The 17,294-nt window shown below is 35.7% G+C and overlaps 1 protein-coding gene across 1 annotated transcript in view; it reads right to left on the bottom strand.

Moving 5' to 3' along the window:
* Positions 1 to 14,690: 14,690 nt before the first annotated feature.
* LOC150097401 (two pore potassium channel protein sup-9-like) overlaps positions 14,691 to 17,294 on the bottom strand; it is a 173,651-nt gene continuing 171,047 nt past the window's right edge. The window contains exon 2 of the mRNA XM_090407222.1: positions 14,691 to 16,491. Coding sequence (XP_090263348.1) covers positions 15,674 to 16,491 — 818 coding nt within the window. The 3' untranslated portion in view covers positions 14,691 to 15,673. The remainder of the gene's footprint in view (positions 16,492 to 17,294) is intronic.

Here is a 17,294-nt window from a genome sequence, read left to right as displayed (position 1 = left end):
ATGTGTCGCCAAATTTACGACCATATGTATCTCTGGGATATATTATATTTTTCTTTTGAACAGGCCCCATTTCAATTAAAACATCTCGTAATTTTTCATCAATATTTCCCCATTCACCTGGATCTTCTAAATTTACAGAGACTAATAATGTTTCGTGGTCAACTTCAACTAAATCTTCTCCTAACTGTTTTTTCACTTAAATCATGCATCTTGTTATCTTGTTCAATAGTTACAATAATACTATCATGCGAACTGGATGACGTGCACGGTTCTTCAACTCTGATTTCTGATGTATCGAGTTGGTTACAATCTGCATAAGAATATTTTAATATTTTAACAAATTTATTAAGAGCCCCAGTTTGTTTCTTAAGATCTGCTTCTTTCGCAGCATGACGCTTACGATTTTGTGCAGCAGATAACTTGTTTTAATTTTTGATTCCATTTCTATTTTATACCCACAAGAAATTATTACACAACATGGCAGAGAGACGAAATAACAGTCCGCACTGCGCTACTGTTAGTAGCCTACTGATATGCATACCATATGACTGGTTAACTAGCAACAAATGTTTTGTACGAAAATTCGTTTCTGCGCATAAAAACCGTTCACCATTTCACTTTAGATAGACTGCAGTAGACACAGCATTCTGTAGCAAGCATTTAGCCTGCTCTCGCTGCAAAATTGTAAACAGCCAGCCGATGAAAGAGGCGGCAATATACAATTTTTTTAAATTTTTATTCGGTGTATCTGGCTTTATTTATTTTAATATTGATCATTCTAATAATTTTTTGTTTTTATGATAAAAATTTTGTTTCTTAAAAATGAACTTATGAACCGTTCCCCGGCGGCGGCGCACCCTTCGTAGTGGCGCCCGCATGTCCGCGTCCGCCGGCCCTGACTAGAGCATGATATAGAGAAGTTTTCTCTCAAAACTAATATGCGTGTTCACCGACACTGATATTTTATTGCACGTTTCTTCTCTTCGAAATTGTTAAAACTGGGAATGGTGAAGCGCAGCAAAGAGACGGAAAAATTAGATTAACACACCTAATTATTGAGAAAATTGTCCGAACTGCAGATGAACTGTTGTGTAGCGTCTACCCGTCTTTGAGAACATAACAGAAAAGTCACTTTCTTGGTTCAGGGAGAGAGCTATCCTCGTACCTCGAAATGTCGCAGTGTCAATAATAAACAAGTTGGTTCTTGATAGGGTTAATGGATCTGTTAATGTTTACAATTCAGTAGATGAAGATGTAGATGAAGCAGTTCATTTTCCTCAGGAATTTTTTAATTCGCTTAATCCACCCGGATTGCCTGGTCCTATTATGGTGTTCATGTTATGGTGCTTTGAAATCTGCACCTCCCCCTCCCAAATCTTTGCAATGGAACTAGGCTTGAATTAAAATAGTTGAAACCGAATATGATAGAGGCTGTGATATTTACAGATCCTGGTATCGGAGAAATTGTTTTCATTCCTCGGATGCCCCTCATTCCTTCAGACTATCCATTTGCATTCAGACAATTACAATTTTCAATAAGAGTTTGCTTTGCAATGACGATTAATAAAGCCCTTAGATATGCAGCTTTAGATTTAAGAGATGAATTTTTCGTACACGGGCAGTTATATGTCGCATGTTCTCGAGTTAGCAGTCCTGAGAATTCAATTTGTCGAGGATGATGAAACTTCTGTTGTTTACAAAGAGGTGTTAAAGAAGTGCTCACAATTCTACCCCATGACGAAAGCATCAGCACCAAATACTCGAGTAAATGCCCTGTAGTGAACCGCTGGCAGTGTAGGTTCACCTCGGCGAAGCGGGAGGACCCAGCTGGTTATGTAATATAAAGAATACCACTTACATTAAACGAATAGATTCCGAACATTTTGGGATTCCTCGAATATATCGAAGATATCTTTCTATCATCGTTTTTCGTTTCCTTACTGAAAGAGTTACTTCCGGAAGAGCAGTTTACATTTTGAGTTCTTGAATCGTAATCTCCATTTCAATTTTAGACTACTGAAATATACAACTTAAAAATGTCTGAGTAGCATTCCTTGTTCATCGTTTTTTAATATCCTTCATGTCGGTATAATTTTATTATTATTATTATTATTATTATTATTATTATTATTATTATTATTATTATTATTATTATTATTATTATTATTATTATTATTAGTAGTAGTAGTAGTAGTAGTAGTAGTAGTAGTAGTAGTAGTAGTAGTAGTATCATTATTTCACACCTCCAGAGAGTCCAAAGACTCATCGAGGGAGGACTCATCTACAACTTGTCTCCACTACTCCATCACACAATTAACAGGAAAAATTTATTAGCATTTTGTTAATAAATTTTCCTGTTAATCAATTTCGATAATGCCTAGATTCTGTAGATAGAAACAATCGGAAAGTTATGTATTTCTAGCGAGATAAAACAGTTTTTTTTTTAAATTTATTAAGAACGCATCTGTAATGAATTGTTACGTTTTTTACGTAACAATGATTGTTCTCATTTGTTAACGTCCAGGAAACGGTATTGAAATAAAATTGCACTATCTGTTCTTGTTTTTTGTCCTGGTTAACCATTCTTGATAAAGTGATTCCATCCGACGGTGATGCTGCTTGAAGCAATCTACGAAAACATTATATGAAAAAGGATTTGCTGAGTTTTTTAACGTATGATTGTCTGCGTCTTGGGTTATTGCATTTTCACATTCATCAAGATACCCTCTACTATTAAAATGTTCAAATAAAATAAAATAAAAATATTTATTACGGTTTTAAAAATATTACAGTCTGTTCACACAGACAACAACGACAACAACAATAGAAATATTTGAAGATATTTCTTTTGGTTCATTCACTTAAGTCTCCACTTGCATTCATAGTCTTCACGGTTATCATTGTCGTCCAGGACTGTTTACGAATTTGGGATCAGTCCTTACCTTTAACTTAATTTGCATTCCACTTATATTATACTTTTTAGAGATTTCCACAACTCTATTCGGTATTGGATGATTAGTTCTATTTTTGGTGAGCACTCTATCTAATTCATTCTACATTTGAATCACGGATCTGCCAAAACGCACATATTTAAGATGCTAAACACGTATATGGTGTCCTATTTAAGTTAAATTCGAGAGCATTTTTAATCGTCAGATCTTCAGACAAAACTATATTAACTGGCTTCCATCTATAAACACTTAGGAATTCTAAAGGAAAAAAAAAAAGAATTCTACCTCAATATTCGACATTTGACACATCTTATCAACAGCCATCATTTGTCTGCTTGCTTTCGAGAAGTAACTTGAAGGTCTTCAGAGGTGTATTCATCGATACTGACTGAATTTTTTCGGCACATTTCTTTAAAAAACGTTGTCTTAAAGTGGTTAATTCGACTTAGGAAGTGCATAGCTGATAACATATGCTTTCAAGGATACCTATCGAACAATAGTTCGTTTTCTTATAGGATGATGCTTAAATTATGTCACTTTTTATTTCTTTTTTTTTTCTGTTTTGGTAATTTCACAAATTATAGACAACAATATTCATCGAGATCATCTCTTCAAATCAAACAATAAATCAGCTGTATTCAAAGGGGCTAATTATTTGTTTATATCGACTGAGAAGGGAAAAGCTGAGGCTACGTTGGAATGTCGTGTATTCTCAGAAAGAAGAGTTTATTGGTTGGTGTCAGTTTTCCTGGTGACAACCTTTTCCTGCCTTCACTGACTTAAATAGTTAGAGTACGTCAACGAAGATTTACGTACAAGAAATATCTGAATGGCTTATCATAACCTCCCGCCTCTTTCTTCTCTTCTCAGTGTAACTGGAAAACCAATGGATCAGCGCTGATAATTTTGCCATGAGTGATTCGTTTTTACCGCTTTAAAATATTGTAGCGTGCTCTGCATTCCCAAGTAAGTGTTTCCCTTACAATTACTCTAAATTATGTACTGCAATTGTTTTTTTTTTAACCAACTTTTCCTCTTCAAGGAACTGTCATTATCTTTCGGAGGAAAATTGGTGATGACACTTTTGAGCCATACTAGCAAATATAGACCGCACATATGTTACTCAATTGATTTAGTTCACTGATTTCTGTGACCTCAGTGTCTTTCCCTCACTTCTACTCGTGCGAGGACAAGAAATACTACCGAAGAATAGAATCCAAGAAAGTTATTTATCGTTATTTACTTATTTTTTTCACAAATCCTTTCCGATTTCCCAGTGTTATAAAATGTCCAATTTTTTTAAAGATTTTACCTCCTTTTCCTGAAATTCAACCATGATTTTCAATATGATCCATCGCCATTTTTATAAATAATTTTATCTTTAACTGTTTAAGCGACAACACAATTGGATTCCTCAGATATTCATCATAATGGAAATTAAACCAGGGAAAGTAAATTGATAAGAAGAAATCAATTACTACAAACTATTTATTCCATAAAAATCATCAAACGTAAACACGTATTTTGAGAGATCAGCAGAATATCTTTCATCTTGGTAAAAATAAACCCATACGCAGTCGACAGGATTTGAACCTGTGGAGGGAGACCCCCAATGTATTTCAAGTCCATCACCTGAACCACTCTGCCACAACTACCCATTCTTTGATTTTCCAGTATCTTTACTGTATATAAGTGATAAGTTGTGCAAATGTAGTAGTTTCTGTGCAATACATTTCAGCACAAATTGCAGCGTTGGTTCCAATGATATCTTTAAGAATGAAGTTTAACGATTTTTCAACTCAGTTCGTTTTTTTCTTCTTCTTTTTCTGCGACTGTTAACTTTGGAGAAAGATGTAGAATACCACATTAAGTAGAGAATATAATAACAACGTACGTACAATTAATTAAAACGATTCTTCTCAACAAGGAACTGGAATGTTTCCACTTCGCAAATTAACGCATCACTAAATTTCTATGTTCGAGAATGAATTGACAGATTGTGATACAACTTAAGATTTGAGACTTTAAATGCCGAACTGACGAATATTTTAAATCTTTATTAAACTCGGTCAGTAATAACTACTATTTTACAAGAAGATCATAATAACTTTTTCACTTAACAATTGATTCACGCAGCGGGGTTTACCCGCAGCTACCGATGATTTTGACTGCTACATCCGGGTACTGAATGATTGAATCGGTAAATTTTATTATTATTTGTCACCTCCAGGGAGTCCAAAGACTCATCGAGGGAGGGCATCTGCTCTAAGACTCTGCTTCTACCACTCACAATTCACCAATTGACTGCAACTACAACAACGCCATCTACCGCCGACCGCCACCACTATTTTTTCCACAGACAATCACAAACGTCCATGCCTTCTTGTACATATTCTTGTAGTTATTTTCTTATGCCAATCTTCTTGCTTTTTTGTTTCTAATTAACATTAATTAGGAAGATATCTTAATACTGCAATTGCTCTTGCAATGTTAGTTTTAACCTCAATTTCCTAACTTATTTTTGGTACTTTAGACAGCTGCCTTTCATTAGAGTCCGTTCCTGAATGTTTAGTAACTTAAGGGGCTTAAAAGGAGATTCAATTACATCGCGTTAGACAGCAGTTTAAAGTGTATAATGGCATAGGAAATCTAGGTTATAGGAAAGATGATGGAATGTCTTTAACTTTGTTTGTCTGCCTTTCATCATAAAATGATGAGAGACAGAAGAAAAAGCACACCCTGCTCTTCAGGTAAAAGTATTTTTATCTGAAGTATTTTTTTAAGGAGTCGCTGTGGTAACCAGCAACTGATCTGATTGCGAAACTAATTCCAACTATTCATCCTTGGAATACTGTTGTGGATCATTCGTGTTTCTTTTAATTTTACAAACTGCAATTTCTGCATTTCACACATTCGAATACGTAAAATAAATAAATTTAAATTAAAAATTCATAAAGTGAAATTATGAAATATTTGATGGCGAATGATACTCGTACTCTACTAAGAAACGCAAAGTGATTTCGTTTGAAACATGGTAATATGGTGCGTTTAATAATCTTCTATGCAGGTGTGATATTAGTTGAGTCCAACTGAAGAAAAGTTTGTCTATATACAGGAATTTCTTTGTTATGTCTTTCCATTTATAACAGTGCCGTTCTAGATGGTCGAATTTTGACAAAATTCGATATTTACTCGTAGGACCTTTAATGAGATTGTCCGAGGTTAATTTCAATTTTGGTTAAATTCAGAAAGATTTTTTGTGAATCTTAATTGTTATTAAGATAATAAATTTTATCAACAGGCAGGATTGCTGTTGCATTTTTGTACGAAACTGATACACGCACAAATCAATTTTTTATGGACAACAAATGCATTTCATAACAGTAACAGTAGCGTATAAATAGGCTATATATGGGTTGTTGCATTATGAGGCATCCTTATAGTATCTGCCGTTTGTACGTTTTTTTCTTGTAGGTAATAAGGCACCACAACAAATGGCAATCATAGTCAAGCACTTTAAAGCTTTCTTGCTAAATCTTTTAATGTATCAAAAGGAATAGGAAAGGCGATTTAGTTCTGAATAACGTTTGAAGACTAAAGTTCAGTTAACATCTGCCATTAGCCAATCACAGACAACTGGCCAATGGCTCTCAATGATTTTAATAGGTGTCAAGGAACAAAGGAAGGATATCATGCATGGCAGACAACTGCCGCTATCATACTGCCCTTAACCCCAAAACTACATATTACTGTCTCGAACAGTGTGGTTTTCTACAGTCCAATTTCTTGATTTGCAGGATTAGAAAATCAAGAGAGAGAGAGAGAGAGAGAGAGAGAGAGACAGAGAGAGAAAGAAACCCATATTTGGCAGACGACTAAGTTTGGAACCAGTTGAAGAAAGGCTTAGAAAGAGTTTCTGAAGTTGGCGATAAAAATCGAACTTAGAACGGTTTTTCTTCAGGTGGCTCTACAAATGGCCAAGCTCTACAGATGAAAACGTATGCTGTTTCCACGTGGTTCTATAGTCCACTTTCTTCTTATTTACTTCTAATAATTTTTGTACTTTTATGAAACTTATGACAATAAAATATGCAAAAGAACAAAAAACCCTGGCTAATGCCTTTTATTTCCTATAGGAAGTAAGTTCGGAACTGGTGAGGACGTTTCACTCTAACTTTCGGAGACTGAGGGAAATTTTCAATCTCCACTGGCAGCCAATCAGAAACAGCTATCCCAAGACTGTTGCTAATTATAAATGGCATCCGGTAAAGAGAGGAAGACCAGTGCCACCATTTCGTGGTCCTAACCCTAACACAGTATATTTCTTAGTCTGAAATAGTGTGAATTTTGTGGTTTATGGTGTAAATTCTTGAGTTGATAAGACTTTTTTTTATTTTCCGAAAGAGAAAATCTTGCAATCTCATGTCAGAGATTGACTGATTCGAGAACGAATCCTCCTTTAGTCGCGGAGAAGATTTGAATGTAGAACAGTTTTCTTTGGCATCTTAGAGCTATGGATGCAAGTGGCACTTCCAGAGGCTACACAGAAGTGAGTGCTTTTAAAAGTACATATATGAGAAGGTAAGCAGTTTAGTCTTACTAACTTTTGGGGACAGGATGCGGTTCACCCTCTGCTGGTAGCCAATCAGAGATAGCTGGCCCAAGATTATCAGTAATTATAAATGACATCTAATGATGAGATGGCTGAACAAGTATCGTCATCTCATTGTCCCTAATCTTAACACTATATTTATTGTCTGAAATACAGTCAATTTTCTTGAGTTTACAGAACGAAAAAAATTATTATTATTTTTTTTTGAAGAAATAAATCCACTATCTCCTGTCGAATATGATGCTGAAACTGGTCTTCTTTTAGAGATGGACTACATTCGAACGCAGAACAGCTTTCTTTGGCGGCTTGGCGCTATGGACGCAAAAGGCACTTCCACACAGCTATACAGGCCTGAGTGCTTTTAAAATTGAATATATAAAAACATCATTTAAAGCCATTTATTCTATTATAGGGAGTACACGAGGCCGCTTTTGCCTTATCTATCTTTTGGAGACTGAAGGGAAGTTCAATTTCCACCATTAATCAATCAGAGATAGGTGACATGACTATCACTAATTATTAGTGACATCCGATAAAGAGACGACTGGCATGCGTCGCATGTCGTGTTCCCGAACACTAACATAATATGCTATTATCTGAAATACTGTGGATTCTACTGTCAGTTTTCTCAAGTTTACGGAGAGAAAAACCCGAGTTTCCCGGAGGAAAAAACCACTCGCCTGTGCCAGAGATCGACTAATTCTGGAGCTGTACGAAGAAAGGCTTGGAAAAATTTCCTTTAGTCGGCGACCAGAATCGAACTGAAATCTATCTAAGGCGGCCTATCGCAGTCGATGCAAAGGTCATTTCCACTGAACTATGCTTTCAAAAGTATAAAAAATGATCACTAGAAGATTACTTCTTTTGTATGACCATGAGTTGATTAAGTTGTGGAAATGGTTATTACTTGTCGAAAGATACGTTCTTGTTTATTTTGAGATGTTTCAGCCTTCCATTAGTGCACATTGTTTGGGAATATTCTTTGTTTTCTTGATGAGTTGAGTGACTGGCTAAAAATGTTGAAGTAACCATATGGGAAATAAAACTAGTTGATAAGTGGAACTACGACGCAAATGTGATTTAGTAACCACAGACGATAATAATGTTATTCTTCCTTTTCTTTCCGTTTACCTACGTAAGTCGGTTCATTCACAAGGCATCTGTCCTGCAAGATCAAACTGCAAACAAAACATTTCACTTCCGAGAGAGGAACCAGTTCCTCAGCCTTGTTATGCGCTATTAACTCTTTCTTATCTGTACAGAAGTTGCTTGCAAAATATCAGATAAGGCTTACTTTTTTTCCTATTCTCTTGATGTGACACTTCCGAACTTTTTATTTTCTCCAAAGATGAAAATAAAGTTGAAAGGGCGTCTATTACAGCAACGTGGCAGAACCTGATTCAGAATAGCTAATATTCTCTGTCACGCTGAAAATCTCAATGAAAACATATCAATCAGTCTGAAATTCATGCATGGAAGACGATTGTATTAACAGTAGAAAGAGGTAAACCGAAACAGTCATGTTATTAGTTTCTATTTTATGAAGTTAGTTAATAGTGATTCACATTTGGTGTCACTGAACGCCATTCCCAGACTTCACAGGACTTTGGGAGTAAAGCCTTCTGCTAGAGCAGTGGTAGAATCGCAGATTCCTTTCCTAACGCAGAATTGGTAGGATAAAACATCCATGTCCAGGGCGGGATTCGAATCCTCAGCTTCTTGGCTGGAGAACGGATACGCCAACCACTCAGCCAACCAGACTGGCATTTATAAGATCGACTTTATAAATAAAACTTCGAAGCATTTGTTTAGCACCTCGTATTTTATATTAAAACTATATTATACTACGCGCGTACTGCATACAAGTGTTGTATACCGCTGTAATGTTTATTTTAATTAAAATTTACTTTACTCTTGAATAAATGAGAGAAGATATAATACAAGAAAATATTTCCACCAATTTCTTTTATTCTACTCAAAAGCAAGTCGAAATTTTTTGATAACTTTTTGGAAATCGGTGGGCAGCTGATCTACGCTCACAGTTGTCCCCAGTAGTTTAATTCACAGCTACCTACGATTTCAAAATATCGAGTAAACAGCAGCAGTATACAAGTGCTGTCATCTTATAGTCCCAAACCTTAAACATTATATAATTATATCTGAAATAGTGCGTGATCTATTTTTAACATCCCCTATGATTTATTTATTTTTTTTTTGAAGTTGCTTGATTAAAATCTCAAGATTCCAGGAAGAAATAACCCTACTTACTTGTGCCAAAGATCGGCAAACAGTTCCTGTAGTCGGCGAATGGAACTGAAGCTATAACAGTCTTGATGAAGCAAATTATATTATATCACATTATTTAACCGAATCTAAGAGAGCTGCCAACTGATCGCCACTCTGTCTTTACTAAGCAATTTTTACAAAATGTTTACAAAAGTCATTAGCAGAATACAAAATAAACTAGATTTTTGCCAACCTCCATAACAAGCAGGTTTCAGAAAAAATTCAACTCTAATCATATTAAAATTTAAAGTAATACGACAAATGAATACCACAAACCCTTAGGTCTAGGATTTATTCATTTTGAAAAGGCATTTGATTCGATCTCAACATTAGCTATTTTAGAAGCACTTAAAATTCAAGGAATTAAATAAACTTGCATTGATATATTGTGAGTATATTTTTTTGGCCGCTGACTTCATTTATTTTAGAATAAGATTACACTTTTTTTTTTTTTTTTGAACAATAAATTTAATGATAAATTACGCCAATAAGTTTCACCAACTGGGCTGTTTGGCTTCTTCAGGGCATACAAACGGTAAAGACAACTCAAAGGCGCTAGTACATAGAACAAATGTATAAAATATAACATAAATTAAAAAGACGCGTAACATCATACATGGAGCGTGTTTCATTAGTTATTGTTGTGCGTGTCACGCTCACGCTCTGTAGTTTGCAGCGAAATTAAATTCTGGCAAGCTTAGCGATCTTATTAGGATTTTCCATATGTCAGGCAGGATCATTCCTTGATTTCTGTTTAGGCTGCTTTCACTGTGACTTCTTTGAAATTGCTACACCGGAAATTTTCTTCTAGATAACGCATGGAACTTTTGTCCCATTCAGTGGTGTGGCTTGCGTTGAAGAACTGGAGGGCTAATCCGGAACTATCTATTCTGTTGTTTTTAACATCCCCTACACGTTCCTTTTTTCTTATTTCAAGACCTTGATGTCTGACCACAAGAGCAAGGGATGTTGTATACTCCAGCGTATTTGAAGAAGGCATTGCTCTCTTTTGGCGACCTAAATATGTTTAGGATCGTCTTGATCGGTTTGAAAGTTACTCTAATTTCAAAAGGTTTAAAGAATGTGGCAATCTTTTTTGACACTATTCCTGCATAAGGGATGACAATTGAGGATTTATATTGAGCCTTGGAAGATTGTTGTTGTGTGGAGTTGCTATGAAGAATCTTTTTAATTAAATTTCTTTGATAGTCGTTGTTTCCAGGGTCTGTGATATATGAGTTAATTCGTCCAGAGGTCTTTTTCTTCGGATAAGATGATGGTGGCTCTATTTTTGAGCATGTGTATGATGCTAAGTTTTTGAGAAATGTGGTGAGTAGACGAGAAGTGAAGATTACTTCCAGTATGGGTTGGTTTACGGTAGACTTTAAGGCTGATATATCCGTCTGCTTGTTTTTTGTTAAGGTATCTAAAAATGGTAGTTGTCTATTCTTCTCAAGTTCCAAGGTGAATTTGATTTTCTGATGGAAGGAATTTATCATTGTTAGAAAGTCAAAAAAGCGCTGTTTTAGTGTTTCTCCGAGTTATAAAACCGTCATCAACATACCTCCACCATACTAGGGTCTTAGGGTAAAATTCAGAAAAGATGTCATTTTCTAGTTTCTCCATGAATAGATCTGCACGCGGAGGAGATAGGGAACTGCCCATAGCCGAACCAGTTAGTTGTTCATAGATAGCGCCGTTCGATTTAAAGAAGTTTGATTTGAGGTAATGACTGAAATGGTTAGCAGTATCTTGAGGGTACAAATTGTATAAAATGTTAAAGCCACGTGGTTTTTCCATATAGGGCTTGATTTTATCGGATATTAAACTCAGATCCTACATGAAAAAACTACGAGGCCACTAATAATTTATTACGTAATATGAATAGTTGGTCTACAGATCTGTAACGGATCCACAATGGTTCTCCGTTCTGAAAGCAGCCTAAACAGAAATCAAGGAATGATCCTGCCTGACATATGGAAAACCTTAATAAGATCGCTAAGTTTTCCAGAAATTAATTTTGCTGCAAACTACGGAACGTGCACACACACAAGTTGTCTTTACCGTTTGTATGCCCCGAAGAAGCCAAACAGCCCAGTTGGTGAAACTCGTTGGTATAATATATCATTAAATTTATTAGTAAAAAAAACAACAAAAAAACTAGTGTAATTTTATTCTGAAATTAATTTGCATTGGTATGCTTAGTCATATATATATATAGCAATTCAACTACGTCTTTAAAATCAGGAACAAATATGAATTTTTCCTATAAAAAGAGAGTTAAACAGGGAGATGTTATTTCACCTGCAGTATTTACATCCCAAGAAGAAATTTTTTTTAAAAAAACCTGGATTGGAAAAATAGAAGAATTATGATAAATGCGAAAGAACTAAATCACCTACGATTTGCTAATGACATTGTTCTTTTAGAAAACTCTGGAGAACTTCAACAAATGATCACTAAATAGAATGCAGAAAGCAAAAAGAAAGGATTAAATATAAACAAAGACAAAACAGAAATAATGAATAATAAATACATTACCAAAAAAAAGCCAAATGGAACATCAGGATATTGGCATAGTAATCTTCTATGTTTACGTAAGACAAAAGATCACACTTGAGGGTGACTGTGAAGAAGACATTATACGTAGAATTCAACTTAGTTGGATAGCCATTGAAAAACACCGTGAAACATTCAAAATATTCGACAGTTGTATACTTTTTGTCATGACACATGGAAGTGAAACATATACTTTGATGCAAAAATTGACCAACAAGGTGAAGATTACCCATTACTCGGTAAGAAAAGATCATTACTCGATCCATTCTAGATAGAAAGCGCAATACTTTTGATCAGAACTCACACCAGGGCGAGAGACATTATAACAGCCGTTAAAAGATCCAAATGGCAATGGGCAGGTCATATTGCAAGAAGTATCACGGATAAATGGACAGAGTTGATATCAGAATGGCATCCTGGAGATGGAAAGAGAGTTACAGGAAGACCAAATAGATGGTAGAAGGATGAGATTAAAGAGATGGCTGGAATTTAGTGGAATAAAAAAACTCAAGATAGAAATGAATTGTGAACTTTGAGGGAAGCCTTCGTCCAGCAGTGAACAGAAAATGGCTGATGATAACTAAGCAATTATACCGAAACTCTGAGATATTATTCCTATGGGCAGACTAGAAGCCACTCGCTATCATCATCGAACATTAATTAATATTATTACGATTTAGGAGACAAATACACATTCGAGAAAATTAGAAATATGTGAGCTGTTTATGATAGAAAGGATTACTGGTAATTTAAAATATTGATTACACTCATTTTGGGGTTGTATTTCATAATACAAGTAATGACAATAAGGAAATCAGATTATATTGGATAATTTTCCAAGTTTAGTTATGGTATTCATATGAATCCTGAAATTATTTTTTTTTGCAATAATGCAACATTTACACATTTATAGAAAGCTTTGTCTAATTTACAGACAAATGGCTATCCTAGTCGAAAGTATTAAATAAAAATTAAATTAAAAATATTCATTATGTGCACATGATGGGCCTTTATTATTTAAGCTTTGGACAATGCATTCATACCAATAAATATTTTATTTTTAATTTTTTTATTTACTTTCTCACCCACCCGCCCACACATTGCGAGACATGATATCAACCCTTTTAGCATAAGTAATCCCGTATTGCTGCAAGTATTTTATTGTTTTTCAGAACAACAGCATTGGTCTTTTAGGACCCATTAAAATATTATAATGTTAAACCATATAGTCAAAACATCGTTAGCATTATAGTCAAGGCAAGAATTTGAAAATAATTAAAACATTCAGTAAAGTAATTATAATAGCTTACAGTTTTTGCCATACATAGTGACATCTAGTGTTTAATGGCTTAACAAAATCATAAATTAGTAATAAGTCTGGTTATTATAGTTTGGTTAATTTTTTATTATTGTTTTATGGGGATTTTATGATCGTATTCTGGTGAAAAAAAAGTATTTACAAAAAAAAAAAAAAAAAAAGGCAATGAAAACAAAAGTCAAAGGAAAAAAAATCAGAATTTTATTCAAGCAAAAGTGACGTTTTCATAATATTTTTCCCTAAGATTTTTTATGGTTAATTTCACAGGTAGTCTAATGGCAGCCCGTGTACAATCGCACCTACTGCCATCTGGGGGATGTAGTTGTCAACTCTTCCGTTGGCTATTATATACATATGAGTTAGTGAATAAGTTGGTGCCCATAAAGAAGGCGATGCTTGGTGAAAACAATGTGTCATAGTTAACACTAAAGGTGTACAATAGGCTATTTTTTTTCTTCAATCAGGTGACGAAGCAGCAATTAAATAGGCTAAGACGGTAATTAGCATTTTTTTCCTCTTTTGTTTACAAAGAGCATGGACGATGGGGAGTTAGGATAAGGCAACTGTTAAGGGGGAAGAATTATGTAGTTTAAGTATGTGTGTCTGTGTGTGTGTGTGACAATGAAGCGATAGGATTAGAGAAGCTACATTCTCAGGCACATCTTTGGAAGATACAGAATTGTCCTGTCTTCGTGGTTTAATTTTATTTATGTTTGATTCAGCAACAGTTCACTGATACCACATTTCGCCTGGTAATGTTTTAAAATAGGTAGCGAAGAGTGAAATATATAATAATGAATTATGATGAAAGAACGTGAAATATAGAGAAGTCGGCAAAATTGAAGTATATTACCATAATGATCGGTAATTGAGAATTTTTGATTTATATATATATATATATATATATATATATATATACATATATTTATATATAATACCCCCTAATTATTGCATATACAAGTGTTCAACATTACTATAAAGTTCGTATGAAAATGATATTAGGAAGCCATCTCAATCGCTGTTCTAGGATGGTAACCAAAACAAAACAAAACCAGAATTAGCTGAATTCTAATCAACAAATGCTTCCATCTAGCTAATGTCATTAGAATTTGAAATAGATAAAAATTCAAAATAAAATTCTTAGATATTTAAATATTTATATTAGGATGGATGAAATGGTCCAAAGTCTTTAGTGATTAAAGATATATAGCTTCATGTCTTTTCTTTCTTTTTTTTTTAAATAAGAATTAATTCTACTGTCATGGAAAATTCGTGATGTATATGCTTGAAATATGATGTGTACTGTAGAAAAATTTGACACAGTAAGCTCACGTTTGTTGGTAATACAAAACAGAACTGAACTTCACTAGTGATGAATCTATGAGAGGAAAGAAACAAAGAAAAAATAATAATGTAGAGATTTAGGTTACAAAATGACATGCATCTTCCCAGTAAGGAAACAAATGTCTTTAAAGTGTTTAGAAGTAGAAGACTTGGTTATCAATTTGGTCGTTAGATGGCGTTTCTGTCCGCCGAATAAAGCCAGACCGGTCGATTTTGAAATGCACAGCTTTCTCTGTGTATACATTCTCCCTCTCACTCTCTCTCGTTCTCTCTCTTAACCAAATATGGAGAGGTTTCTTTACCCGGATGAAGTACTGTTGTATTTCTTCATAAGCATCTTCCAGCTTCTGTTTGTTTGCCGCTTTTGCCAGTCGATTTGTAGACAGCAGACAACGATAATGACGAGCCTTAACATCAGGACAGGAAGTCGTCATAAGATGGGCGATCTCTTGGATTTCTTCTCCTCCTCCTTAAGCGAGGAATCCTCTTTAGCTAGAGGACATTTCCCCCCGTTGGGGGGGAAGTGACACCTTCCGTCAACTTGGGGTGGACGTCGAAGATGAATAGAACAGTGAATTCCCATTGATAGCTTTTGCTCCTTCATCAGATCGATGCTCGCTTCTGTTTCATGTCGTCACAGTGGAAAAACAGGGTCGTGTCGGCGTGTACGGAGTTCATGATGTCGTCCCGAGTGTCCGAAGCGCTCAGTACGTGCATGGGCAGCAGATGCGACGGTTTGTTGGGCGACCGCCGCATCGAATAAACGTGCCTGGGCGTCCTTCTGTGGGTGTAACACGTGCACGAGCAGACCGAGGTGACGTCATCGGTGTCGGAAGCCTCCGGGCCCTGGCCGGAAATGATGCTTCCGTTGGCTGTGATGACGTCTCCTTCCAGACGGACAGCCTCTTGCGCCGCCGACTGGGCCTCCGCCTCGTCTCTCCTTTCGTCTTCCGTGTTCATAGTCATGAAACGAAGCACAAGCAGATTCATCGCTGCCGACACCACCGACAGTCCGAAGAGGATAAACACTAAGCTAAAAGCGACGTATTCCGGCCTGTGTTGGAGGGCGCTCTCTTTCTGCAGGGCCACGTAATCGCCGAAGCCGATGGTGGTCAAGGTGATGAAACAGTAGTAGAAAGCGTCGAAGTAGTCCCACCGTTCGTATTTGGAGAAGGCAGCGGCACCCGTCGTCATGACGATAGTCGAGAGGATGGACACGAGACAGATGAGGTTGGTCTCGGACACCTCCGTGTTCTTCATCCGAAGACACCTCTTGCCGAACTTCAGCAGGTAAGCGACGAAGGTGTTCAGCCTCTCGCCGATACTCTGGAACATTACCAGTCCCAACGGGATCCCGGCTAAGGCGTAGAACATACAGAACGTCTTGCCTCCCCAAGTCACAGGGGTCGAGTGTCCGTAACCTAGCAACGAGAGAAAAGTAATCGAGATTATAACAATGTTTGGAAACAAACCAGTCTGTGCACCATTGTACGAAAACACACGAAAAAATCAATCAAGCTTTTAAATGGGGAAGAAAAAGTCAAATTTCATTTCAAAGAAGCTTTTTTTAAAACTTACTTGGAATGAATTTTCTTCATTTCAGCAATAATAAACTTTTCATTGATGAGCAAACTAAGATTTCGAAACATTAAAGATCACCAAAATATTTCATTGCAATCATTTACTTATGATTTGTTTCACGGCAAGAGTGTGTCGCAACTGCATTATTTAATATTTATTTGACATTTGCATTCAATTACGTGCATATAAATCTAATGTCTCTGAAGCCAAAGTCGCCTTTCAACCTAAAAAAAAAAGTTTGTAATATGAAATTAAGGGTTTTGCAATAATTTTCGCATTTGCGAATAATAAATGCTGTCGCAAGTGTAGTTAGCTCACTTTAAAGAAGTCTTCTGTCGTTGCATTTCATAATTAATGACTGGTATATACACGGTAGACGATTATGCTTAGTTAGGATTAACTAAAAAATAAAATAAATGGAAGTTACATATCAACAGAGAGAGAGAGAGAGAGAGAGAGAGAGAGAGAGAGAGAGACGTCTTCTAACATTCAGCTTTCAAAGCTTGAACGATGAGAATCCTCATTTAATTGCAGTGAAGAAGAAGAAGAAGAAACGCATTTGAAATGGCTTAATCTATTTCTGGAACTTCTCCAGCTGATGGAAAAAAAATCAAACCTTGCTTAGTTTTATTTGGAAAGCTTT

The sequence above is a fragment of the Typopeltis vanoorti genome, chromosome 17 (genome assembly GCF_054136105.1).
Source record: "Typopeltis vanoorti isolate ZY-2024b chromosome 17, IOZ_Tvanoo_1.0, whole genome shotgun sequence".
Lineage (NCBI taxonomy): Eukaryota > Metazoa > Arthropoda > Arachnida > Uropygi > Thelyphonidae > Typopeltis > Typopeltis vanoorti.
The sequence above is the reverse complement of the archived record's forward strand: the minus strand, read 5'-3'. Positions and strand labels throughout refer to the sequence as shown.